This window comes from Ursus arctos, unplaced genomic scaffold (genome assembly GCF_023065955.2).
Source record: "Ursus arctos isolate Adak ecotype North America unplaced genomic scaffold, UrsArc2.0 scaffold_21, whole genome shotgun sequence".
Lineage (NCBI taxonomy): Eukaryota > Metazoa > Chordata > Mammalia > Carnivora > Ursidae > Ursus > Ursus arctos.
Genome location: NW_026622886.1, coordinates 30,185,406 through 30,213,376, shown reverse-complemented (window position 1 = coordinate 30,213,376; position 27,971 = coordinate 30,185,406). Strand labels below are relative to the sequence as shown.

The 27,971-nt window shown below is 38.9% G+C and overlaps 1 protein-coding gene across 1 annotated transcript in view; it reads left to right on the top strand.

Moving 5' to 3' along the window:
• The first annotated feature begins 5,425 nt into the window (after positions 1 to 5,425).
• Positions 5,426 to 27,971, top strand: part of ACSS3 (acyl-CoA synthetase short chain family member 3) — a 148,715-nt gene continuing 126,169 nt past the window's right edge. Inside the window, exon 1 of the mRNA XM_026499959.4 lies at positions 5,426 to 5,769. Within this exon, the coding sequence (XP_026355744.1) occupies positions 5,456 to 5,769 (314 nt within the window). The 5' untranslated portion in view covers positions 5,426 to 5,455. The remainder of the gene's footprint in view (positions 5,770 to 27,971) is intronic.

Below are 27,971 nucleotides of genomic sequence, written 5' to 3'. Positions count from 1 at the left end.
ATTCTGCTATAACATCAGGGTGTATGTATCTCTCTGAATTGGTATTTTTGTATTCTTTGGGTAAATACCTAGTAGTGTGATTGCTGGGTCATAGGGTAGTTCTATTTTTAACTTTTTGAGGAACCTCCCCACTGTTTTCCACAGTGGCTGCATTTCCACCAAGAGTGCAAGAGTGTTCCCCTTTCTCCACATCCTTGCCAACACCTGTCGCTTCTTGTGTTGATTCTAGCCATTCTGACAGGTGTGAGATGATATCTCATTGTAGTTTTGATTTACATTTCCCCAATAATCAGTAATGTTGAGCATCTCTTTATGTGTCAGTTGGCCATTTTATGTCTTTTTTGGAAAAGTGTATGTTCATGTCTTCTGTCCATTTTTAAACTGGATTATTCATATTTGGGGGTGTTGAGTTGTATCCACTCTTTATATATTTTGGACACTAATCCTTTGTCAGATTTGTCATTTGCAAATATCTTCTCCCATTTTGTGTATTGCCTTTTAGTGTTGTTGATTGTTTCCTTTGCTGTGCAGAAACTTTTATTTTGATGTAGTCTCAATAGTTTATTTTTGCTTTTGTTTTCCTTGCCTCGGGAGACATTTAGAAAGAAGCTGCTACTGCTGTGGAAGAGATTACTGCCTGTGTTCTACACTAGAAATTGTATGGCTTCAGGTCTCACATTTAGGTTCTTTAACCATTTTGAATTTATATTTCCTATTGGTGTAAAAAGTATTCCAGTTTCATTCTTTTGCATGTTGCTGTCTAGTTCGAAAATGAATGAAAATGAGAAAATAACAGTCCAAAATCTTTGGGATGTAGCAAAAGTGACTCTAAGAAAGAAGTTTATAGAAATGCAGGCCTACCTCAAGAAACAAGAAAAATCTCAAGTAAACAACCTAGCCTTTCACCTAAAGGAGCTAGGAAAAGAAGAACAAACAAAACCCAAACCCAGTAAAAGGAAGGAAATAATAAAGATTAGAGCAGAAGTAAATGATACAGAAACTAAAAAAGCAATAGAACAGATCTTTTCTTTGAAAAGATCAACAAAATTGTGTAAACCTCTAGGAAGACTCCAGAGAGGGAGAGGAAAAGAGAAAGAGAGAGAGAGAGGGAGAACTCAAATAAACAAAAAAAGTAATGAAAGAGGAGAAATAACAACCAGCACACAAAAATACAAATTGTAACAGAATATCATGAAAACCTATATGCCAAAAAATTGGACAACTAGGAAGAAATGAATGAATCCCTAGGAACATATAGCCTACCAAAACTAAAGCAGAAGGAAATAGAAAGTTTGAACAGACAGATTACCAGCAATGAAATCGAATCAGTAATTAAAAAAATCCCAACAAACAGAATTTTAGGACCATATGACTTCACAGGTGAATTCCACCAAACATTTAATGAAGACCTAATAACCATTTTTTCTGAAACTATTCCAAAAAACACAAGAGGAAGGAAAACTGCCAAATTCATTCTATGAGGCCAGCATTACCCTGATACCAAAACCAGATAAGACAGCACAAAAAAAGAGAACTACGGGCCAATATCTCTCATGAATATAGATGCAAAAATCCTCAACAAAATATTAGCAGACTGAATCCAACGATATATTTTTTAAAAATCATACATCACAGTTACGTGAGATTTATTCCCAGGATGCAAGGGTGGTTTCATATTTGCAAAGCAATCAATGTGATACGTCACATCAGTAAGAGAAAGGATACAAACCATATGATCACTTCAATAGATGCAGAATAAAAGTCATGAGAGTGGACATCCTTGTCTTGTTCCTGACCTTAGGGGAAAAGCTCTCAGTTTTTCACCACTGAGTATGATGTTGGCTGTGGGTTTTTTTATATAAGGCCTTAGTTATGTTGAGATATGTTCACCTCATACCTGTCAGAATGGTTAAATGAAAAACGACAAAAACAACAAGTGTTAGGGAGGATGTGGAGAAAAAGGAATCCTCTTGCACTGTTAATGGAAATACACATCGGGACAGCCCCTGTGGACGACAGTATGGAATTCAAGAAACAAAACAAATGAGCAAAGAGAAAGAGACAGAGACAAATCAAGAACCAGACTCTAAGCTATAGAGAACAAACTGATGGCTACCAAAGGGCAGGTAGGTGGGTGGACGGGGGAAATAAGGGTTGGGGATTAAAGAGCAGAAAAATATTATGTTGAAAAATAAAAATAAAATAATTATTATGTTGAAAAATAAAATAAAATAAATGAAAAAAAGAAAAAATATATACACAGTTTATTGGCACACAAGAAAATAAATATTTCGTATAAAAAAGCCAGAGTTTTAGAGGTGCAAACATTGAAAAGGTTGCGATTACCCTGTCCCCAAATTAGTTGAAAATAGTTTTATTTTTTGAAGCAGTATAGAATGTGCATGCATGTTTAAATGAAAATAATTTCTTTCAAAATTTTCTGATTGTAAACCTTTAGGTATGTTAATGAAGCTGGAGGGTTTTGAGGTTGTCCTTAGGCTTTTGGTCGGTTGTTCACAGGTGTTGGTGCCGTCCTAAATTCGCTTGGTTTGCTCCTGCTCGGATGCTAATCGTTGTATCCGTATTTACACCTTGCAACAATCTTGTGCGTAAGGATTATGAGCCTTGGAATACAGATGCTGATATTACAGTGTGAGAGAGTTAATAAATTTTCCAAATTTCTACCTAATAAGTGGCAGTCCTAGGATTCAAACTGAGACTCAGTGACTAATGATCAGGCTTTGAATGTCTTAATTTAAAGGCCAGTGGTGCCCCCCCCTCAGGCGCTGACCCGCATTTGACATTATTTTGCTCTTCTGTACTGAGCTCCAAGAAAAATTTCTAGTCTTCATTGCTCACCGTTGCTCTACTTGTCCACTCTACTCCTTGTCTTTGCTGGACTGTGCCTTCACTCACGTCTGATCTGGAACTTAACATTAACAATCTATTTTGTACAATTACCTAAAATCAGACAGCATACTGCCAGGTCCAGAGAAAATGGTTTCAACCAACAATGCGGGGCTCTAACTTTGTCTTACACAATCTTTTAATTAATGCATTTGTTTTTAAGCCCTTAACCTTCATTCTGAACCTTCAGAGGAAACCAGGACCTCGAAATCCTGACACATTACAGGTTTCTGAAAAGGAAATCCCTTTTCTCTACCAAAAGCAGTTAAATTCAGGACCTCCCCTCCAAGTGACCCTGTAAGTCATCTAACCACGAATCCATCTCTTTTCCATTCTCCCATTCGGTTTCTTTTCTCCTATTCTCTTTGTTCTTGTGGCTTTTTACCAGCACTGTCACTGTCGCTCTTTGATTCTCTTTCAGCGGGTTCTAGGAATGGATGTGTTCAATTTGTCATATTTTATTGGAAGTCTAAAATCAATCTACCTTCCTTCCTCCCCTCTTCCCTTCCTTCCTTCATTGTTTCTTACTCTCTCTGTTTCTAAACAGGAAGATGATCAGCTCGGTGCAAAAAGCATGGATTTCAGAGTCAGACTCCCTACCTTATTCAAGTCATGACACACAGAGAAAATGATACAATTTGTAGAGTATGTTGGGATAAGGGACAGGAGTGGCATGAATGGACCCTGAGCGAGCCCTCTACCCTGAGGCGTGGTTATCAGTAGATCAGTATCACGGCCACACAGGTGTTTAAGGTGCAGGGGCTGCCAAGGTCCGAGCATCAAGGAGGTCTGATTCCTGTTTTGCTTAGTAGCTGCGTGACCTAAAGCAAGTTACCCTATCTCGAAGCTCCATTTGTAAACACAGGGATTATAGTTCCCACTTCTTAGTACTTGAGAATCACAGGAACTAACATATTTGAAAGGGGAGGGCCACAAACATACAGAGTAGGTGCCAATAACTGCCTGCTTCCCTCCTTCTAATCTCCCCCAACAAACCTCATCTTGCAGGGCAGGTACTCACACAGTAGTTAAACAAATGACTGAAGTGGACGTCATTATAATACAATAGGGGATAATCTGGAGTCAAGGGGTTTTAAATACCAGGAAGCAGCATTAAGCAACTGGGCAGAGGAAAGGAGGGAACTAGGAGGTTAAAGGGCTTTATCTCTGAGTTCAGGTGGTAGTGAATGTCTCTTGACACTGGAAATCCTTTGATCTGAAGTCTTCGGAAGGAGTAAAGTAAGCTGCAGGTGTCAGGAGAAAGTCTAGTGTCTTGTTTCTCAGTTGGAAAGAAATAACTGAAGTGGTTTTTAAATTTTCTTTGTTTTGCATTAGATTTCTCTCTCTTTTTTTAACCTTCATCTCCGCATTATTTTTTCCTGCAGAGTAATCTGATTACAGCTTCTGAAGTTTACAATCCTTCCCAGGGTCAGGGGCATTCCACTATTTCGCACCTCAGATTTGGGAATACACATTTTTATGTTTAAAACCGCAAATGCTAAGGCGAAAAGGATTGCATCTGAATTTCACTAGGGTGCAAAATGCAGTGAAGGAGCTTTTAGAATGTTAAACCCAGATAGTAATTAAACCGCCTTTCTCTTTTAATTTCCCCCAGCTTCCTCTTCCTCTTTTGTTTGATTCACTTTATCTTTACTTAGCTCTTGTTTTTGGCTTTTCCCCCCATCAAGAAAAGGGCCACAGAAACTCCGAAGAGGAGTATTGGAAGGGAAGAAATGCAACAAGTCCGTTCTGCTTTCCACCCCTAGATCTGAGGGGGAACCGGGCAGCAGGGGAATCCCAATCCCAGTGGGGTTATCTTCCCCAGGAGTGGGTCAATCACAGGAACTAGGACGCACATTCGCACAACCTTTCTCCACTCCTCCTACCCTCTCAGCTGTCATGAAATCCTGGAGCAGTTCTTACCCTGGAGCCGCTGGTGTTTTTAATAACCGGGAACTGAGCTGAGTTAAAAAACAAAGAAAACGAACCCTGCAGGGGCCTTGCGGCAGAGCGCAGGGGTATTGGTTTGCGCCGCAGGCCAGAGGCGATAGGCCTCCCCCAGCCGGCTCTGCACAGATGAAGCCAGAGAAGCTGCGACAACCTGTTTGTTTGAAAACTTGTTTGTTGAAACCGAGCTGGGTGCGTCGGCCTCACCCGAGGGCCCCAGGCGTGTCGCAGAAGGGAGAACGTTCTGCAGCTCCAGGGCGCTTTTCGTGGGGGAACCTCGGGGCTGGCGACGCACCCGAGGGCTGGATTTCTCCCGCTGTGGCCCCGGCCCCTGCCCCCCACCCTCCAACCCCCACTCCCCAACCCCCACTCCAGCCTGTTGCTTCCCCAGCCGCTCCAGGTCGGTTTTTCCCGGCAGCTCCAGCGGGCTGTCCAAGCAACTCCAGGGCCCCGGGCTCCTCTCGGCTGCTGCCTCCCCCTCCCGCCTGCTGCCCACCGGCTTCTGGAAGTCGGGAGCGCCCCAGCTGTCGCCTGAGGAGTGCACTCCGGGACCTGGGGCAGGACAGCCTGCGGGGGGGGGGGGGGGGGGCAACCGGCGGCGATGAAGCCGTCCTGGCTGCAGTGTCGCAAAGTCACCGGCCCCGGGGGACTCGGGGGGTCCCTGACCGGGTCCTCTCCAGCCCGGGGAGCGGGCCCGGCCCGCAGGGCGTTCGTGGCCCCGGGCCCGCGCGGCGCCCTCGGGGGCCGGGGCTGCCGAGCGCTGTCGTCGGCCGGCGGGGGCGGCGAGTACAAGACCCACTTCGCGGCCTCCGTGGCCGACCCCGAGAGGTTCTGGGGCAAAGCCGCCGAGCAGATCAGCTGGTACAAGCCCTGGACCAAAACGCTGGAGAACAGATACCCGCCTTCCACGAGTTGGTGAGTGACTCCTTCGCCAAGCCAGATCTCTCACGACTTTTGGGCGACAGGGCTCGACGTGCCTTTCACGGGGGAAACTGGCATTGTATTAGGAAAGAAATTCAAGACTGGAGATGGGCTCAGATCCTCCGATTTGTGTTTAATTTAAATTTTATGGCCAACTCTCCTGCCTTCTCTTGAGGGATTGGGTTACTCATTTTGAGGCCGGTTTTCTATAGCCCAGAGATTTACCAGTATGGCAGGGCTCTGCTTGGCACCGGGGATGTTACATGGACTAAAACAAGGGTCTGTCTCCAGGGACAGCACTGTCTAGTATGGGAGACAGCCACGGAAACCAATGCATAGAGTATGATAAACTAGAGAAGTATTACCAAGTATCCACACACTGCAGGGAGGAAGAGAATTGAGGAAAGACTTCAGTAAAATCACACCTAAGTAGGGTTTGGACGGATGGGTGTTATCTTCTCAAGGTGGACAAGGATCTCATTATTAAAGACCAGGGATTGGAAAACAGGCTGAAATTTGACTGTTAACTGTGGTTGCAAATAATTGTTTTGGCTGGAGAGGTGGGGGTGGTTGGGCCGGGGGGGGGGGGTGTGAACCAGCTTGGATAGACCCATAGCTGCAGTATGTCAGTATGAAGCTGCAGTATGAGGTACTCCAAAATTATGCACATTTGGCCAGGTGGTGCTAGAAATCATGGTAGGGATACATTTTTTTTTTTTTTTTTTTTTGTCAAGAGTTGCCATTATAAGTAGCTATATTTTTACATTACAACAAGACCCAGAGATACCTTGTAGAATAAATGCCAGACTTGTCAGAATAGTAAGGGTGAGGCACACAGTCTCTGAAAACTCAGAGTTGTGGCAGCTGTTGCAGCTGTGTGCCTACTGAGAATGTGGCGGCTCTCATCTGCCGCCATTAGGGAGAGATGCTTCCTGTAGAAGTTTGAGAAACACTGCAGTGGGGTTTCCTACGTTTCCAGATTCCCAGCAGTGACATGGGGGAATGACTCAGTCAGGCTTACATTTGATAAATGTCTCCTTGTTGAAATGGAGAAAGGCAAGCCAACCAGAACCTGTTCTGTGTTCTCATCATGCCCTCTCTCCGTTGTTTGGAACAGTTGACATAGTTTTCCCTTTAGAATCTGAGCACCTTTTCTCTTCCTGGTTTAATTTTTTCGGTAGTGTTTGACTAACCCTCTTCGACATGTGTGACTGATCCAAACGTTTATCTATATCTATATCCGTATCTATATCTATATCTATTCCAATGAGTCGTGATGACTAAGAGCATGGTCTGTGGAGTCAGAATACTGGGTTTGAGTTCCAGGTCTCCCAGTTACTGGCTGTGTGATCACAGCCAAGTTACTTAATCTCTCTGCGTCAGTGTTCTCATATATAAATGTGGAAATAGTATGAGGATTAAATGGGTAAAGAATTAAGGTCATGTCTTGGATAAAATAGACTTTATAAATGTTGGAGGAAGAGTAGCTAGCTATCTTGCACTCTTACACCACAGTTATATCAGGAACAGGAAACCCTCCTTGTGCTTCTTAGATCAAAATAAAGATTATGATCTTTCCTAAGAGTGTATTCTCAAAGTTCTGTGTCTACATATCTGTGATAAACCATGGTATTGAAAATGATTTATGTGAACCCCCCCCCCTTAAAACCACGTGCAGAGAAGTTAATTAAGAAGTCATGGGGATATTCCAAGTAAAACCAATGAGGGCCAGATATAAGGCAGTGGCCGTAACAATGGAAGGGAAAGTACAGGTTTCTAGAGGGTTGGTTGGGGTTGGCAGGGGCCCAGGTGAGTGCAAATAATGTGGAAGTCAAAGGTCCATCAAATAGGTATTTTAGACCTGGAGATTTTTTTTTTTTAAGATTTTATTCATTTATTTGAGAGAGAGAGAGAGACAGCACAAGTGGTGGGAAGGAGCAGAGGGAGAGGGAGAAGCAGACTCCCCTGCTGGGCAGGGAGCCCGGTGTGGGGCTATATTCTACAGGACCCTGAGTTCATGACTTGAGCTGAAGGTAGATGCTTAACTGACTGAGCCACCCATGAGTTCTTGACCTGGAGATTTTCTCTCTAATTTGTGTTTTCTTCTTAATCTCTAATTGCTTGTCTAAATTTTCTAAAATCGTGTGCAGTATATGAGAGTATTTGCCAAAGGGTCTTTTGTAGTTTCAAAAATTCAATACATTTTACATCACTGACATTTGATAACATTATATCTGAACTCTTCATCTTTGTACTCTTGGAATCACGTGGCCATACCTGTTTTGTAGCAGCCCAAAAGATCAAGGTGAATAAAGATAAGTCTGAGTTTGTATTTATTTCAGCAGTGTGATTCAATCCTCTAAATATTTTGGTTGGCAGAGCAGAGTTGGGCAGGGAAATAGAGGTAGGAGACCATATATCTAATCTTAAACTTCATCAATAAGCATTTTCAATTTCAAATAGAATCCATTACTATGTTGGACACGTATTTGCAAATACTCCTCATGGGTTAAGAATTTTCTATAAAGGTAAATTCAAGGGCAGGATGAATCTCTCTCTCTCTTTTTGTCTTTATATCCCTAGGGTCTAGGGTAGAGCTGATATACGAGTTTAAAAAATGTTAGTAAAGTAACCGAATACATAGAAGTGATGATTTTTTCTTCTATATGTCTTTGGGAGGTGGTAAGGGGATATAAGCATAATTTGATGTGAAAGAGGCTTGCTTATTTTCTGTGTAGCTGGAATCTGGCAAATGGAGATGTGGACAGCCAAATCTTTTAGTAAACTGAGGAAGGGTTGCTGCAGCTGTCTTCTCCTAGATGGAGCTGACTTCCATGGAATCAAGATCTCTGATGCCCTTTGACTTCTCCTCCTTCGTTATAATCTTGTCTGTTTTTCGTGAAAGTAAACTCCCCTTGGCATCTGTAGGTCTATCAAAAGCTCCAGCACATAAATAGTTATGCTTCTGAGCTTCCACAGTGGCATAGACTACCTCTCCAGTAGTAGTTTACATATGCAGCAGTCTGAACATGGAACAGAAATCTTTAAGAGTGATCAACTGAAGGGACTTTCCATCGAAGTGAATAGCCCTGTAAAATATGTTTCTGGTACTATAATCTCTGAGACCTTTGAAAAATAAATCCCAATTACATGTAGCTGCTTTAAGAAGTTGTGAAGAACCGCTTTTTCTCACAGTTTGGTGGTTAATTCACATTGTTGACACCTGGCTTTTGGGGTACTAAAGTCTATTTTAGAGACTTCAGTGGAAAACTGCAAAGGTGAAGCAATTAGAATTCCGAGTAATTTCTCTAATCCTGGAACAGCAAAATGGATTTTGGGGATATTTTCTACTCATGAATTAGACGTCCTGCTGCTTAGCCTGAAATTGAAATCCAGCTGCCACTCTCTGAAGTAAAGATTAGGCAGTCCACTTTTGCATTACGCATTGTGGTTGACTCTTCTGTCTAGGTCATCAATTTGTTCTTTTCTCTGGAAGCACTGCAACCCATTTTTGCTTATTTTTATTTAAACAACATTCCATGATAAGACTCTCATATACTATTTGATGTAATAGCAACGACTATAAGCTGAAAAGGAAAGACTCCAACTAAATGCGGATTATTAGAAAATGACTTCAGCTTGCTTAACATTTCTGTAATGGAAAGTCTGTAGGTTTTTGCACATGCAAGATCTCAGTTCCTTACTAGCTATGAGATAAAGGTTGTTTAATTCCTCTAAGTCTTCAAATGGCCCATAAGAGTTAAAGATATCAATCATTCACTTACTGTGTGGATACTACAGAGAAAATGATGGAAGAGATAGTGAAGGAACTTACTACATAGCAGCAGGGGAGACGTACATTAAAAAAATTATCACAAAGCTATTTATTTAGAATTGCAATAGATACTATGAAATACAATGGTTAGTGGTAGATGTAACTTAGTCTTCTCTAGAAGGATCATGGAAGGAATCTTGAGGAAATGGTGTTTATACTGAGATTCCAATGAGTAGAGATTAGACATGAAAAGTGGGGATGAACATTCCGGGCAAAGACCACAGCATATGCACAGACCATGAGGTATGAAATAGCTCAGTAGATTGTAGAAACTGAAAGAAAGCTAATGTGGCTGGGGCTTCAGGAATGACAGGGAAATTATAAAGAAATGGAAGAAGAGAGCCATATGGTAAATGGCCTTGTGAGTCATGTTACGGAATTTCAGATTTTTTCCTGGTATGTAACATGTCACCTAATGGATGACCAAAACATGAATTTCCTACTTTTCTTTCTGCACTTGCAAAAAATAGGTATGAGTTCAACCCCAGCTCTGCCACTGACCTTGGGCAAGCTTCAGTATCCTTATTTGAAAAATGAGAATAATGATAGTATCAGTTTTTTAAGATTATATGGGGGTAGGGAGGGACTTGTAAAATGTTTGGGGCTGTGCCTGACACAAAATACTAGGTATTAATGTCTTTGGAATATGGGAAGATATTCCCATAAGCTAATGTGATCCAGGAGATTTTCAGAGATATGGTAACATTTGAAATGGATCTTAAAATAGGACTTCAGAAGAAAAACATTTTTGTGAGCAAACATGACAAAGGCATAGAGGTTAGAAAGAATCAAGTGTGCTTGTGTATGGGAGAGCAGTTGGCTTATAGAGGTTATTTTGAGTTACTGGTACAGTAGTGCCCCTTACCCACGGGGGATACATTCAAAGACCCCCAGCTGATGCCTGAAACCGTGGAAAATACCGGACCCTCATATACTGTTTTTTTCTATATATACATACCTATCATAAAATTTAATTTATAAACTAGGCACAATAAGAGATTAACAGCAACTAATGAAATAGAACAATTGTAACAATATACTGTAATAAACATTATTTAAGTATGGTCTCTTTCTCTCAAAATATTTTATTGTACTCTACTCACCTTCCTTCTTCTTATGATGGTGTGAGATGATAAAATGCCTACGCGATAAGATCAAGTGAAATGAGTGGACATAGGCCCTGTGACAAAATGTTAGGCCTGAGATTGACCCCAGGTAACTGAAACAGCAGAGTGAAACCACAGTTAACGGGAGGCACTACTGTTCTCAAATTCAGAAGATGGTTTCAGGATGGTTTCCGAAATCTTGGAATAGAAAGCAAAGGGATTTGCCTCCTTAGGCGACACAAGTCACAATCTGACTCTCAGCCTGCAGGTAGGTTTTGTTTGAGCCAGATGCTGCATTTTTGTTTATTTAAGTAGTTCTCAGTATTTAAACACTGGAAGATTTCACCTAAAATCTACATTTCTGGTATCAATTCAATTTTTGGTCTTCTTTTGACAAGAAGGTGGAATATCCAGCAGCAATGGGCAACACTTGGCTGGAACTGAGTAGCTACTATCCCAGGCTCCATGCGACATTGTGACTGCCTGGAAGTGGGGCTCAGGGAAGGAAGGAGGTTATGGTAACTGCAAGAATGTGATTCAGATATCCAAGTTGAGAATTGGTTGTGACATGAAACTTAATTGGCTGAAATCTGGAGGGGGCTTGATGTATGAGTATAGGTTTGACTCTAAGTTGAAAAGATGTAGAGTTAAAGCCTGGTCAATGTTGCATAGAGATTGGGGCTGGGTAGAGGGAGAGAGAGAGGAAGAGGGACATACTAAGAACTAAACTTTGGAGACAAGTAGGAAAAAGACATCTTGTAAGAGTGGATGAGACTTGATTAAAGAAGCAGAAGAAGGAAGAGTAGGATATTTCAGGGTCATGGGGTATGAAGAAGGGAAGAGATAAAAATAAAAGTAGGAACATCAGTAGAGGTCAAGGACTCTAGAAATGTTTTAAGGCTATCGAGGATTGAAAGAGCAGTTTTGATTCAGAAATCCTCAGTGGTTTTCATCATGTGATGTCAGTGCAGAGAGGGAGGCCGAAGTCAGAGCAGCGCATTACAGAGTGAGCTGATGGTAGGTAAAACATTCCACGGAGGAGTTAGAGACAGGAGAGGGAGACAGAATGACAGTGTATAGACGCATCTGAGCTATGAAATACTTTCCTCCCTCTTTACTTTTCCTTCCTGCCCTTTTAGGAGAAATTCATGTTTGAAGGCAGAAGTGAAGAAATCTGGGACATGGGAATGAAGGGAATTTTGCTTATTTTGAAAACTGTTCCTCATCTCAACAGGTCTCCCTGTTTTTGCAAATTGGTCTTTGTGTGGTTTCTTATCTTTTTTTGTTTAGATACTAGAAGTTCCTGGAAGAAACTCCATGGAAAAGTCTAAACGATGAAATAAAGAGCTGCTGGGCCAGTCTGTGTGTTCTTGTTATGTACCGTAACAGTTCTGTTTCCCTAAATAGTTACACATTTGATGGCGAGTTTACAGGGAAGATAAGGTAGGAGTTGAAAAGGGATGAAATAATTAATATTTGTTGACTTACTAAATTATTCTCAGATTATTAGGCATTGTGTAAGTAAGTGGTTCAGAGGGGAAAAAATAGTTCTTTATTGTGTATTTGCAACTTTTCTGTGAGTTTGACTTTGTTTCCAAGGAAAACAAATAAGGGAAATATAATGTGGCTTTTATGAAACCGGAAAGTAATTTACTTTCTCTACTGAATTTTGGTACTTTGGCAATCAATTGGTCAGCCACATTAAACTATTTGGGAAATTTAGTCTTTTTTTTTTTTAAACTTCTTAAGATTCTGTGAATTTTCCTTCATATTTATCAGATTTTTAAAAAATGATATTTAATTCTGGTTTGAAGGTGAGAGGTTTACCTAAAGATGAAAAATTTGGCCCCTTTTGACAAACTAAATGAAATGAATTTATTCATACTATTGTGCACAGTACAGGCATATTTAAAATTTAAATTATCATTTTTCTATAAATACAAAAAATATTTTAAGAAGGTACATGGTCAGCATGAAAAATGGCCTGTTAGAAGTACAGTCCCGCAGAATAACCTCATCAAGAAAGACCAATTTTAAAAGATGGGCCTTGTTTTATATTCTGAAGGTCAGCAGCTCGGTGCTGTGCCATATCTAATTTTCTCAGTCCGTCATGCTGCCGAACCTCCAGGACAGAACAGAGTGAACTACAGGAATGCTGCAATTACATAAGCAAGGATGGATTGCCTGACAAATGGCACAATCAATGAACAATGGAAATTCAATCAGCTGTGACCAGATCAACTACCAGGTGCAGGGGAAAATCCAGACTCTTAGCACCTCCTGGAAGGTGGCTTACCTTTCCTTTGTTCATATACTATTAGGTGAGAAAAAAAAAAATCCAGTGGTTGGAGTTTTTTGCTTCTGCTGCTGCTGCTATTTTTTAAAAAAAGAATTCTACTCTCATAAGCAACAAGCAGCAACTCATTGCTTTCCATTGTGGTGTGACATTTGTAAGAGAAACGTGGGAGGCTGATGAATCTTTGTGACAATATATGAATCTAATAACCTCTTTACATTACAATTTTAGAAGCACATCTGAATGTGGAACTCAAATCCTTTATCTAAACCATGTGGATAGAGAACTTACTATAAAAGAGAATAATTATATTTGCTTTTGCTGAAATTATGGCCAAATGAGGTAAAAGAGTGCATACAAAGGAGGAGTACTATTCTTATGATATCTAGGAAAGTTGAAGTTTAAGAATTTTGAATTTCAGGGCGCCGGGGTGGCTCAGTTGTTTAAGCATCTGCCTTGGGCTCAGGTCAGGATCCTGCAGTCCTGAGATCCAGCCCTGACAGGCTCCCTGCTCAGCAGGAATCTGCTTCTCCCTCTCCCTCTGCTGCCCCCCCCAACCCATTCTCGCTCTCTCTCTCTCTCTCAAATGAAGAAAAATCTTAAAAAAATCTTAAAAAAAAAAGAATTTCGAGTTTGAAGTAGTCCAGTTGAAAGTCTTAGGATAGCTAAAAAAAATAAATATAAAGCTCTTTCAAATTCTAAGTGAGAGAGGGGTAGGATTTAATTTGTGACTTTTAGGCAACTAGTGAATTTTACTGATTTAAAATATAAATGTTTCTAAGTGGGAGAAAAGCAATTAAATTCTGTAGGTCTTTGACTTAAGAGCTAACTCTGGACAATAGAAATACCTTCTCCTTAGGTTTTGATATTACACTGAAAACATTTCCCATATAATCTTTCAAGACATCTCTCCTAAGTGGATGTATCAGTTAAGTTAAAGAACACTGGGAAGATTAAAAAAAGAATGAATGCTTAGTATCTACTGTAGACATGAGCAGTGTAGATGTTTGTAAAAAAATTAGTAAGATAGATAGTAGTCAAAGGGACACAGGATCAGTATTATTGACTGTTTGCTAAATAACTGTAAGCAAAAGCATTGGAGCTTAGAAAAGTACTTTTATACTAATCCAACTTTGCTTTCTCTCCACAGTTTTTCTTATTTTCATAGAGTTTTATTGATTCTCAATTGAGAGTTAAGTGCTTTTCTAAACCACAAATGCCGTGACTTTGCCTTCCTCCCAACTCCCCTCCTTAATCAAGGCCAAATGAAGTCTGCCAGTTACCAACGGGAGTTTGTTGGATATCTCATTTTGGTGGGTAGGAGGATAAAAAGTCGAGGATCATTATTAGTGGAGAAAACAAATTGATTCCTAGGTTAAAACTCTGGCTCCGCTCTTTGAGCAGTGCTTTTCCCCAAATAATTGTAAACTAGGGGAATTTATAGCATTGGTCTTGCAGTGGCTTTTACGGTCAGCGGTATCTGTTCTCCTGTCAGAAACGCAAAAGGATCGGATGTTCCCATATACGCAGAGTTATGTGGTTAGCTTTGGCTAATGCAGTGAGAGGAGGAAGCTGTGTCACTTCACGATGAAGCCTTTATTTCCAAGTGCTTCCATCCTAAGAGTCCTGTGGTCTGCCGGGGCCATCGTGAGGCACGTGTGGAATTGAAGTCGTCTGGATTGCTCAGGAGAAATGAATTGGTAACAGATCTGGGGAGTCCACTTGAACTTGCATGAGTCAGAAATAAACATTTATTTTTGCAAGTCACAGAGGGTTTGCGATTTTTACTGTAGTGTAATCCCGCCTATCCTTACTGATCGAGAAGGCAGTAATTATAACTTAGAGGACTGTTGGAATGATTGTGTTGCTGGTGTACGTAGTGTCCAGCATATAGTAAAAACAGCTAGGCTTTTGTGTGTCCATGCTATGAGCCAGGTACAGTAATGAGTGCCATAATTTATTTAATATTTATAACCACCCTGTGAGATAGGGTCAGTTTTTATTCTGATTTAATGAGTGTGGAGATGGAGATATGGACAGTTTTAAGAAACTTGCCTAAGCTTATAAAACTAGTAAGTAGCAGATCTAGGATTTGAACCCAGGCAGTCTGAATTTGGCTTCTATATTCCGTCTAAATACTACATTATAGGGGCGCCTGGGTGGCTCAGTAAGTTAAATGTCAGACTCTTGATTTCAGCGCAGGTCATGATCTCAGGGTCGTGAGATGGAGCCCCACATCAGTCTGTCTCTGGGCATAAAGCCTGCTTAAGATTCTCTCTCTCCCTCTCCCTCTGCCCCTCCTACTCTCCCTGCCCCTGCACATGCTCTAATAAATACATAAATAAATAAAAACTACATTATAGTGTTTCTTTACTAAGAGTCCCAGTTAATTTTAACTTTTCTTTCTTTTCTAATCCCTTCTCCATTGAAACCACTAAAAGTAATTTAAAACATCTGGATCTAATTCTTAGAAACATTTGGAAAATATCCATATTATATGTGGAATAATAGATTGATACTCTTTGAAAAAATGAACTATGTTTTATGTATAAATATTTATTTTTTTATTTTTAAATTTTAAAATAATTTTTAAATTTGTATTTATGTCTGTCTGTATGTATGTTAAGTTAGCCACCATACATTACATCATTAGTTTTTTAGTGTCCAGTGATCATCAGTTGCATGTAACACCCAGTGCTCATTACAACACATGCCCTGTTTAATACCCATGACCTGGCTACCCCATCCCCCACCCCCTCCCTTCTGTAGCACTTCGTTTGTTTCCCAGAGTCCATAGTTTCTCCTGGTTTGTTTCCCTCTCTGATTCCCCCCCCTTTAGTTTTCCCTTCCTTCCCCTGTTGTCCTCTGTGCTATTCTTTATGTTCCACATATGAGTGAAACCATGTGATAATTGTCTTTCTCTGCTTGACTTATTTCACTTAGCATAATCCCCTCCAGTTCCATCCATGTTGGGCAAATGGTGGGCATTCATCCTTTCTGATGGCCGAGTAATATTCCATTGTATACCTGAACGACACCTTCTTTATCCATTCATCTGTTGAAGGGCATCTCAGCTCCTTCCACAGTTTGGCTATTATGGACATTACTGCTATAGACACTGGGGTGCATGTGCCCCTTCTTTTCACTACATCTGTATCTTTGGGGTAAATATCTAGTAGTGCAATTGCTGGGTCGTAGGGTAGCTGTTTTTAACTTTTTGAGGAACCTCCATACTGTTTTCCAGAGTGGCTGTACCAGCTTGCATTCCGACCAACAGTGTAAGAGGTTTCCCCTTTCCCCACATTCTTGCCAACATTTGTTGTTTCTTGCCTTGTTACTTTTTGCCACTCTAACTGGTGTAAGGTGGTATCTCAGTGTGGTTCTGATTTGAATTTCCCTGATGGCTAATGATGTTGAACATTTTTTTATGTGTCTGTTAACCATTTGTATGTGTTCTTTGGAGAAGTGTCTGTTCATGTCTTCTGCCCATTTTTTTGACCTATCTTTCATTTTTTGGCTGTTGAGTTTGAGAAGTTCTTTACAAATCTTGGATACTAGCCCTTTATCTGTAATGTCATTTGCAAATATCTTCTCCCATTCTGTGGGTTGCCTCTCAGTTTTTTTGACTGTTTCCTTGGCTGTGCAGAAGCTTTTTATCTTGATGAAGTCCCAAAAGTTCATTTTTGCTTTTGTTTCCCTTGCCTTTGGAGATGTGTCTTGAAAGAAGTTACTGTGGCTGATGTCGAAGAAGTTACTGCCTGTGTTCTCCTCTAGGATTTTGATGGATTCCTGTCTCACACTTTGGTCTTTCATCCATTTGAGTTTATCTTTGTGTATGGTAAGAAAACGGTTGAGTTTTATTCTTCTGTATGTAGCTGTCCAATTTTCCCAGCACCATTTATTGAAGAGACTGTCTTTTTTTTTCATTGAATATGTTTTCCTCATTTGTCAAAGATTAGTTGACCATAGAGTTGAGGGTCTATTTCTGGAGACTCTGTTCTGTTCCATTGATCTATATGTCTGTTTTTGTGCCAATACCATGCTGTCTTGGTGATCACAGCTTTGTAATATAGCTTGAAGTCAGGCAACATGATGCCCCCAGCTTTGTTTTCTTTTTCAACATTCTCTTGGCAATTCGGGGTCTTTTCTTGTTCCATACAAATTTTAGGATTGCTTGTTCCAGCTCTTTGAAAAATGCCAATGGAACTTTAATGGGGATATTTAAAATGTGTACAACAGTCCCAAAGTTGGGGAGAGGGAGGCTTTATATTAATTGTTACCTACTTTGGAAATGTTTCCCGGACACTAGAAAACAGTATTAATCTTCTCTCTAAAAAATGCTCTGTTGGTTTTTTGGCTTAAGGAAAATCTATAATGACCGCATTATTCATTGCTTGCAATATGCTTTAATATTACTTTTATTAGAACATGGTGATAAATAGCCTAATTAATTCATGTAAGTATGAATATTTGAAAATTTTCCTTTCCTCCAACTTCTCAATAAAAGGAAATATTGGACTTCTTATATGTGTATAATTATGGAACTTGTTGATTTTATTTACTGCATTTATTACCTATTTACACATTCATATGCAGTAAACTTTCCTGTTTTTCTTCCTTTGCTTTTCATCTTGACCCTAGTGCCTTGTGGACAAACCTTGATAAATGGCTCACGTTAAGTGCAGAGATGAGTTTCTCAGGAATCATATTGCATACAGCAATCTTATATATATTGTATTAATGGATATAGTATAAGATAATGTAAATCATATTTTTTGAAATTCAGTACAAAGACAGTGAGTTATGGGCTCTCTCATTTACCTATGTTATTCCATAGATGTTTCCTGACTTTGGGGAACAAATGATCTAGGAATGTTAAATGCTTCCTTTGAGTGTTTAAGGGATATGCCACAATAAGACTTGGGCTATTTGTAGAGTCTGTAATAGGGAACCTACATGTGGTTATTCTCTGGCTCATGCCTGAGCTATTCCTTTCTTTTATGCTGATGTATTATTTCTCAGTAATGATAATGATAATAGTAACAACTATGGCACTACAAAGGGGGTAACTAATTACTGAACACTTACTCTGGCTCAGGCCTCGTGCTAAAAGTATGTATGTATTCTTCACATCTTGCCAACACCTTGTGAAATAGGTATAGTTGTAATGCACTTTTATAGCTATATAAACAAAAGGACAGAGTGACTTAAGTGACTTGTCGTATAGTAGTGGACTTAGTTTTTCAACCAAGTTGGGTCACACTGTGGAGCACAATTTCTGTAATGAGTTGTAACTTTACTCTTTAACTCCTGTCTGGTTATCCTGTGGCTGTTTAGATGTCAGGACCTAGAGAATACAAAAGAATGAGAACTATGTTAGAATTCTAAAAATTTTCAATCCAAGAGGTAGCTTCCCTTTTCCTCATTTGTCATATATGTTTCTGTGTATCTTCCACTCTCTGATTTTAGAGGAATTGTAAATCTTCACTGGGTTCCCAGAGTCCACTTTTACATGTGTTCTTGATTAATTGGTTTTTTTTTTTTCCTCAAAAGCACATCATCCTGAGTCTTATTTCCCTTTAAGTTACTTTGGCAAAGAATACCCAATGCCCATCTCCATCCACTACACATCTGCAGATAAGCTCACACTCCACGGATACTTTACCAATAATTTAGCAAGTCATGACTAGGTAATGGAAGGGCAGGGATCCGGTCTCAGTCACCTTTCTATCCACAGTGGGATGCACATAACCTTGTGTTTGTCGAGTGCACTGATTTTGAAACTTCACCACCTGTATAGATTTATCTTTTTTAAAATCTATCTTCTGTCTGGGTTCCTATGTAAATTGTAGGTAGACATACCTGAATTATCCATCCTCCCAGAACCCAAAATGACTCATGAATCTTCTTTCTATGAAGGCAAAAGGGTTTGAAATTTTTTTTCTGCAAATTTATATTTATAATCCTGTTAGTTAACATACTGTGTAATACTAGTTTCAGTGTGGAGTTTAGTGATTCATCGCTTACATACAACACCCAGTGCTCATCACAGCAAGTGCCCTCCTTAATACCTATCACCTATTTAACCCATCTCCCACCAGTCTCCCCTCCAGTAACCCTCAGTTTGTTCTCCATAGTTAAGAGTCTGTTTCTTGGCTTGCCTCTCTTCACCCCTCCATGTTCATTTGTTTTGTTTCTTAAATTACACATTTAAGTGAAATCATATGATGTTTATCCTTTCTCTGACTTATGTCACTTAGCATAATACTCTCTAGTTCCATCCACATCATTGCAAATGGCAAGATTTCATTCTTTTTTATGGCTGAGCAATATTCCACTGTGTGTGTGTGTGTGCGCGCGCGCACGTGTGTGTGTGTGTGCGTGTGTGTGTGTATATATACACACACTGCATATTATCCATTCATCAGTTGATGGACATTTGGGCTCTTTCCAAAATTTGGCTATTGTTGATAATGCTGCTATAAACACTGCGATGCATATATCCCTTCAAATCCATATTTTTGTGTCATTTGGGTAAATACCTAATACTGCATAGGGTAGTTCTATTTTTAACTTTTTTGAGGAACCTCCGTACTGTTTTCCAGAGCGGCTGCACTAATTTGCATTCTGTTTCGGTCTAAGTGTCATGATGAGGCAGTTGGCTCCCTTTGCTTCTCTTTAGCTCATTTATCTTTAAGTTGTAGTAGAGACTGTTTTACGGGCAGCATGGGTTTTTAGTCATCAAGCGGAAGACACACATACTACAAGGAGGTAAATATTTTACTTACACGGTACAGACCAAGTATCCATGTGAGTATGGACTGAAAAGGTTGTCTCTCTGGTACATATCAGATTCCAAGAATTTCAGATTTAAGAGTTGGACCAGTATCATGTTACCAGATTGTCATTTATTAGTCATTTTGCAGTCAATAAGTTAACCAAATAAACCAAATTTTATTGATCAAATGAAAATCATTGGTTAAAAGTGATAAAAGATGAATACTAAATGATCTCACTTATGTGGAATCTAGAAAACAAACAAAACAAAACAAAAACCCAAGCTCATAGATACAGAGAACAGACTGATGGTTGCCAGAGTGGGGAACCTAAGGGTTTGGGTGAAATGGATGAAAGGGAGGTCAAAAGCTACAACTCTGGTTATAAAATAAATGTCATGGGATGTAATGTACAGCATGGTGACCATACTTAATAATACTGTATTGCATATTTGGAAATTGCTAAGAGTAAATCTTAAAAGTCCTTGTCACAAGAAGAAAGAAAGAAAAAAAGTAAGTCTGTGTGGTGATGGATGATAACTAGACTTACTGTGATAATTATTTCGCAGTGTATACAAATGTCAAATCATTATATTGTATACTTGAAACCTATATAATGGTATACGTGGAACTGGAGGGGATTATGTTAAGTGAAATAAATAAGTCAAGCAGAGAAAGACAATTATCATATGGTTTCACTCATATGTGGAACATAAGGAATAGCATGGAGGACCACAGGGGAAGAGAGGGAAAACTGAACGGGAAGAAATCAGAGAGGGAGCCAAACCATGAGAGACTCTGGACTCCGGGAAAAAGCTGTGGGTTGTGAAAAGGGAGTTGGGTGGGAGGATGGGGTAACCGGGTGATGAGTATTAAGGAGGGCACGTGCTGTGATGAGCACTGGGTGTTATACGCAACTAAGGAATCATTGAACACTACATCAAAAACTGATGATGTACTATATGCTGGCTAATTGAACATAATAATAAAAATCAATCAATCAATAAAAATAAATCCCACTTGGTCATGCCAAAAAAAAGTTATGTGTTAATTATGCCTCAATTAAAAAAGAATAAAAAATAAAGTGATACCAATGAGATAATATAAAAATATTTTTCTCACATTATATTGCCATAATGATACAAATCTTAATATTGTTATTTGAAGTAAAAGCTGATCATATTCTGTTAAGAGCTTGAATTTTAGAAAATATGACATTGATTTTATTATTGTTTTAAAATGCTGGGTCCTGCCTGCTCAAGATCTTCTACTGTTTACTATAAACATTTCATTATTTCACCTGAATATTTCAAGAGCTGTTTGAAATGTGATTTGTAATTACAGGCTTGGTAGATCTAATTTGATAAAATGTTCTCTTATCTAGGTTTAATTAACTTACAAAAGAATTAATTTTTAAATTTATAATTAGTAAAAATACCTTTAATTAGGAAGATTTTCTTATTAAATATCTAATTATTTCAAAGTCTATATCTGATAGAAATAATAATGCTCTTAATCAAAATCTCTTAAATCCTGGAAGATGATTTTGCTCTTATATGTGTGTATTTGTATGAGTGAGTGTGCACACATGTGTGTATGTGCTTGTGTGTGTTAAAATGTTACAGAGTACAAAATATATTATTACAGTAATAATAACAATACTCCTTACCATGGTTTTTTAACTTATCAAACACATACATTCTCAGAGAAGAATTTAGGGAAGATTAAGTAACTTGCTTGTGTTTACTCGGCATGCAGGTAGCAGATACAGGATGAAAAACCAGATCTGTTAGACTTTAGAGTATATCAGCTTCTCACTGTATCATAATTCCTCTCCAATTAATCTCATCTTATTATCACAATACCAGTGTTACAGATTTAAAAACAAGCCTGGTGCATATATACATATATATACATACGTCTATGTTTGTTTCCTGTTATATTTATAAAAGTGGAGTTTTTTTGGCTCGGAAATTATTCATTCATTAACTCCTTTGTTCCTTCATCCTTCCTTCTTTCTCTTGTTCATTCCACAAACGTTTATGGAATGCCTTCTAAGCCAGAAACTATTCCAAGTGCTGAATGAGATTCCAGATAGAGTGTAACCTTGAAGACTAACTTCCTACATCAAAGGAAAAAAGTGTTTTTGCTTGCAATGAGATCGCTTTCATTTTCCTGTTTAAAAAGAGTAATTGCGAGTGATGTGGACTATCTAGTAATAATTTTCTGAAAATATGGGTATTAAAATTTGTTTTATTTCACAGTCAGCTCTACTCTGAATTGCCTTTGATTGTTGAGGTGTGAATAACTAGAGGATACAACCTCACATTTTGATCAACAGTAGCCACTTTCTAACTAATGAATCCTTCCATAGATAAAAGAATCAACCAGTTTTCATTTTATCCATTTGTACAGCCTCTCATTTTCTGTTAGAGGTGCTAATACAACGAAGGTGAGGAAGAGACAAGTAACAACAAAGAGAATAAAGGGAAATAGTGGGCTTAGCAGGAGCTAGATAATGAACTCGTAGAAAATTGAGTAGGCTGCACTGTAGTCAAGTTTCAAATTATGGAGATGTTAACAGAAAATGTTTTATCTATGAATGTAATACGTATGTAGATATTGGGGGGATCAGCGAGGATAAAGCACAGCTAGAGTTTGTGATACTGTTCTAAGATTACTTTGAGGATAATGCTAGGGAAAAAAAGGCATAATAAAATTTTTTAAGTTATGCTCAATGGTATCTAGTTAGTCAGATTTATCTTTGTCGATATGTCTATAGCATGGTTGTGTCTGTAAGGTTTTTTGGAGAGGTGAAGGTGGGAAGTTGGATGAGACTTAGTGTGGTTTAATTAAAAGAGCAGAGGTTTTATAATCACAAGGCCTAAGTTTGAGACCTAGGTTTGAATTGACGTTGCCTCTTCATTGATATTGCTTTATTCAGAAATAATTTTGATCAAAATTTAGGTTTGATGCGCATCAAGGAGGGCATTTGATGAATGAGCACTTGGTACGATGTGCAACTGATGAACCACTAATTGTATCTCTGAAACTAATACAAAAAATAGAGTTATGCTTTTTTTTTTTTTCCATAAAGAAGCAGTATTTCTTTAAATTCGAATTGGGTAAATTCGGGAAATAGGTGGAAGATCAACTGTAGTTCAATCTCTCAATGCATTCTCTGCATATCTTAGTATATTTTGTATATTTCCCTTCAGTCTTTTATCTCATTTAAAAATTTTTATTTTGTAGTAACTATAGACTCACAAGAAGTTACAAAAATAGTACAAAGAGGTTGTTTGTACCTATCACTCAGCTTTCCTCAGTGGTAACATCTTACACAAGTAGGATGTTATCAAAACCAAAATTGATTTTGGCACAGTACAATTAACTGACTATAAACCTTATTCAGATTTGCCAGTTTGGGCACCCACTCATTGTTTTTGTGTATGTGTTTTGCCTTTTAAAAATCTATTTGTCAGAGTGTTTGATTCTCAAGGATCTATTTTTGTTCCTGCAGAAAAATGGAATTATACTATCCATATTATTAATAGTTCATTTTTCCACTTATAATAAGGTGTGATTTTTCCATTCCTCTATTCCTCTAGTCCATGATTTTTAATGTTTGCGGAATGTTTTAACATTTTGGGTGAATGTAAAATTTTTTATTTCACAATCCTTCCTGTTGCTGTTTAGGTGGTTTCTCTTTATTTGCTATTATAAACAGTCAGATATACTTACATCTCTGGACACAGCATTCCAAAGATTTCTCTTTCTGTCTCTGTCTGCTTCTTTCTTTCTTAACTTTCTTCCTACTGAAGAATTCTTAGAAGATTTCTAGATCAAAGGGAAATTATATACTTTCTAATGTATATTGTCCAATTTTTTCTCCAAAAAGATTAACGTGCATAAAGTCTCATAACTTTCTTCCATATGAAATATTTACAGAATAAATAAAGATAAGAATTTATTGGACACTGAACACTGGGCTTTGTAAAATCTTATGTTGTGTCACATTTGCTTCAAATCTTATTTTTTTTAAAGCAGTAAAACAAAATTGATGCCCCCTTTGTATCTCTCCCAATTACAGTCTTTGTAGAAACAGTCTCAGAATAATTTATATGGTTCAATGGGAAGAAAAAGTTCTTCTCAGACATTCTAAAATGACTGATTGTATTCCTCCTCTTTAATAAGAGCTTGTATTAGACATCTCTCCGTGGACATGAGCTAAGTGTTGTGCAGAATGAGTTAATGAACGTGGTGTCTGCCTTCTGGGAGCCTCGGCTGTGGAGGAGAGTTTCATCAGAACATTGTGGTGTGTCATTCTGTGTGAGTTATAGCCTTAGAGAGAAAGAAATGGATAGCTAAGATGAAGATGTAATATGAAAATGGGAAAAAGCCTTAAAGTCCTCAGGTTTTGAGCATATTACTTTCAATCCTTACCTATTTCTCCCCTCTCTTCACATTTCTCCTTAACCAGAGTAAAGTAACATCATGTTAACAAATTGGCTTTCTTCTCCTCTGCTGGGGCTGCTCTCCCTTCTCCTTTCTCCCTCTCCTCTTTTGTTTTTTTTCCCATTCTTGCTTCATCACTTCATCCTGGTAACATCCTGGTAACAACACTTCAGCCTGCTAACTTGTTGGCGTTGGAGTGTGGCGCCTCTTCTTCTGTCCCTTCTTGTTTCTTGTGAGGTTTCAGGGTTACCTGCTCGGAGACCCCATGGGCCCTGGTATGTAGGTCTGGTTTCCTAGGAACCTGCTCTGGTTTGGAGTTTGGTTCCTCACGAGCTTATCATGACCTATTTCTGAGTTGGTCGATTGAGGACCTCTGCTCTTAGAGTATCGGAAATGCCCTCTTGGAAAGGGCTGACTGATGAAGTTTACTTTCCTTGAACATGTACTTTTATATTTATGTTTATTTATGATTATATTTTAATCTTAATGAATTCATGCTTTGAAATTTAAACGTGTTTTGATTGGATCTTTAACATTTGCCCTTCCCTATTAATTAATTATAATTTTATCTTTTGTTTTTTATATTAAAACCGCATCCTATTTCTGTTTGCTTAAACTCTGTTGTTTTTTCCCCCCTGCATTTCCTCTAGAATAAAAATAAAACCAACAAGATAAAATGGTGTCTTCACTTTTAGCTTTGAATTTAACTGTCAGGTATGACTCACAACCGGGGGATCTTTAAGATCATTCATTCATGCCTTTTCTCTTCATTGACAGTGGATCCAGTTTAGATAACAGGGATTGATTTCTTGAGAGCCTTTCTTTCTATTCTTTTTCCTCTTGGCTGTATTTCTCACCATTGGCAATTCACTCAGTTTTAATCTGAGATGATCTGGCCGGGTGCAGATGCCTGGGCTGTCCTTTCTCGTGGAGATGGGACAAGCTGTGGCTCGGGCTGGTGGATGGGGCCAGGTTCTGTGCGTCTGAACTCACGTATAAAGGATCCGTGGGGCTAAAGAATGTCTCCCTCTTTGTGTTAGGTTTCTCTGTTAAAATAATTGTCCTATAGAGGGATGTGCTTTCCAAATACTTTTACAGAAACAATATCCCTAGTGGTTAAATTAACATAAGGTTATTATGCCGCCCCAAATAAGCAATTACCCAATTTGGAGGGTTTCCTGGAACAGTCAGTTGATACCGCTCAAGGCCAAGTATCTCTAATTTAGATGAGATGTCCCCGTGTGAATAAAGCAATATGATGCCCTCTTAAAAATGCTTGAAGCCTTCTGTGTTTGTGTGCCATAGTAGCCTTTGAGCTAGTCATTGTTTTTACTGAGCATTTACCTTGTGAGACGCTTTTTCTTATTTGTGTTAATGTGTCAGAAGAGTGCTACTTCAGTTCACATTCATTCACACTTGCAGGCATTTATTTAAAAATAATTATTGAGCATTTGCTATGTCCATGAATGTGCTAGCACATGGTCTCTGCCCACAGGAAACAGCCTCCAGGGAAGGTACAAGAATTACGCAAGTAAGCACACAGACGTGTAAAATTGGAAATTTGTTCCATTTTCCTTGGAGTCAGAAGGCACTGGGGTGCACTCTGCCACATGTTAGTTTTGTAATTCTGGGGAGTTCCTTGACCTCTCTGAGGCTCATTTCTCATCTATAACATGAGAATAACAGTGTCTTCCTCAAGGGATAATGTGTAGATTGAACGATTTGATATATATATAAGTTAGCAGACACAGAACCTGGTGTATTGGCGATTAACAAAATATCAGTTCCTTTTCCTACTTCAGAACTGTTTCTTTTTCTTCTTATTCCAGGTCTCACTTAAAGACAATGTAAACTTGACATCCAGAGATGAAAAAAACCCTCAGATTTCTTTGATACCATCCTTCCTCCTACTTCTAGTTCCTTTTTGATTTAGTTCTCTAATAGTTCCTCTTCCCTCATATTTTCATTGCTTACTTTGCTCCTCTTGGCTAGTCAGGAGCTCCTAACTGATTCCATTTCCTCCTTTACCTCTAATCCATTTCTATCAGGGCGTTCTCCAGCTCTAGACCTTTTAAGTAGCCTGCATTCCAGCTTTTAAGATAAGGCTTGCATTGGTCTTTGTCTTGGCCGGTGGTATGCTCCACCCCAACATCTCCTAGTTCAGCAGCATCAATGCCCTTGCACTTCTCAAACAGAACCAGACCTTTGCCTCATTTTTCTATTCATCTCACTGGCCATTGCCATTAAAGAACAATATTTCCTTTAATTTTCAGCACCTCCCCCCTCAACTACCTTCACTTTTTACCCTTTTAATAAAAGCCAGTTGAAAGGTTTGTACAAGCTAAAGAGAAGCCTCAGAGCATCCCCCTTGTCTTTATGTCCTCACTTCTCAGCATGTTGTCTATACTCCAGGTTCTCTTCTCCTTTACACACCTGCATCCAGTGCCGTGGCCTCAGTGCTCATCACTGAACCCAAATGGCTCTCCCGAAGATCACCAATTCCTATGTGTTCCTTTTCAATGGATTGGCCTGAAGTCCTTACCTCATTTGATCTCTCTTCAGTATTTGATGCTGGAGACCACTTTTGCCTCCTCGAAATTCCCTACAACTGCATTGTTCAATATGGTAGTTTGTAGCCACATGTGGCTATTTAAATTTAAATTTAATTAGAATTAAGTAACATTTAAAATTTAATTCTGCAGTGACATTAGCCAAATGTGGCTATTGAGCGCTCAAAAGGTGTCCTGTATGAGTGAAGAACTAAATTTTAAATTATATTTATTTTTAATTAACTCAAATTTAAATTTAGCCAACTACCTTATGGCTATGCTACTGAGCAGTGAAGAGACAGAAAATTTCCATCATCACAGAAATTTCTATTGTACAAGGCTTCTCTAGAGACAAGATTGGCAAAATTTTTCTGTAAGAGGCCAAATAGTAAATATTTTTGGTTTTGTGGGCCAGTTAAGTTCCATTGCAAGCACTCAGTTCTGCTGTTATCAAGCAAAAGCAGCCACAGAGAGTATGTAAACAATTGAGTGTGGGTGTGTGTCAATAAAACTTTATTTACACAGATTATGGGCCAGATTTGACATGTGACTACAGCTTGCTGATTCCTCTTGAGCCCTGGTTTCTTTGATATGCATTCTTTTCATTCTCTTCTCTTTTTTTTCAGACTTCCATATTTCTCAAACCCCTCTCTGCCTTCCATCTCTAGCACTGCAACACTATTATTACGAGAAATCTTGCAACAGTCACCCTCCCCTTGTGTCCTACTTTAGCCCATCATACCCATTGCCACAGACAACTGTGCTTTTATAACTTATCTAAGCCAGTTTCCCCATTTGTAAATGTGTATAATAGTAGTAATTGCCTGATAGGGTTATTGAAAGGAGTCAATGAAATGTGTATGAAATTGTGCTTGTGGAGGATATAGGGTACTTTCATATTAACAACACACAATAAGTGGTTGTGACTTGGAGCCTGACTGTGTGACATCCAGTCCACCAGTGCGGACTTTGGGTAGGCCACTTAACTTCTCTGTGCCTCAGTTTCCTCATCTGTAAGGTGAGGATGATATTAGTGTATACATAGAGTCATTATGAGAACTGAATGAATTTGTGTTAACTGTTCATAGTGTTGTCTTGGCACAGAGTAAGTGCTCTGTTGTTGGTTTTTGTTTTGTTTTCCCAGTTTTATAGATGGAGGAAGAAAGACCTAAGCATGTT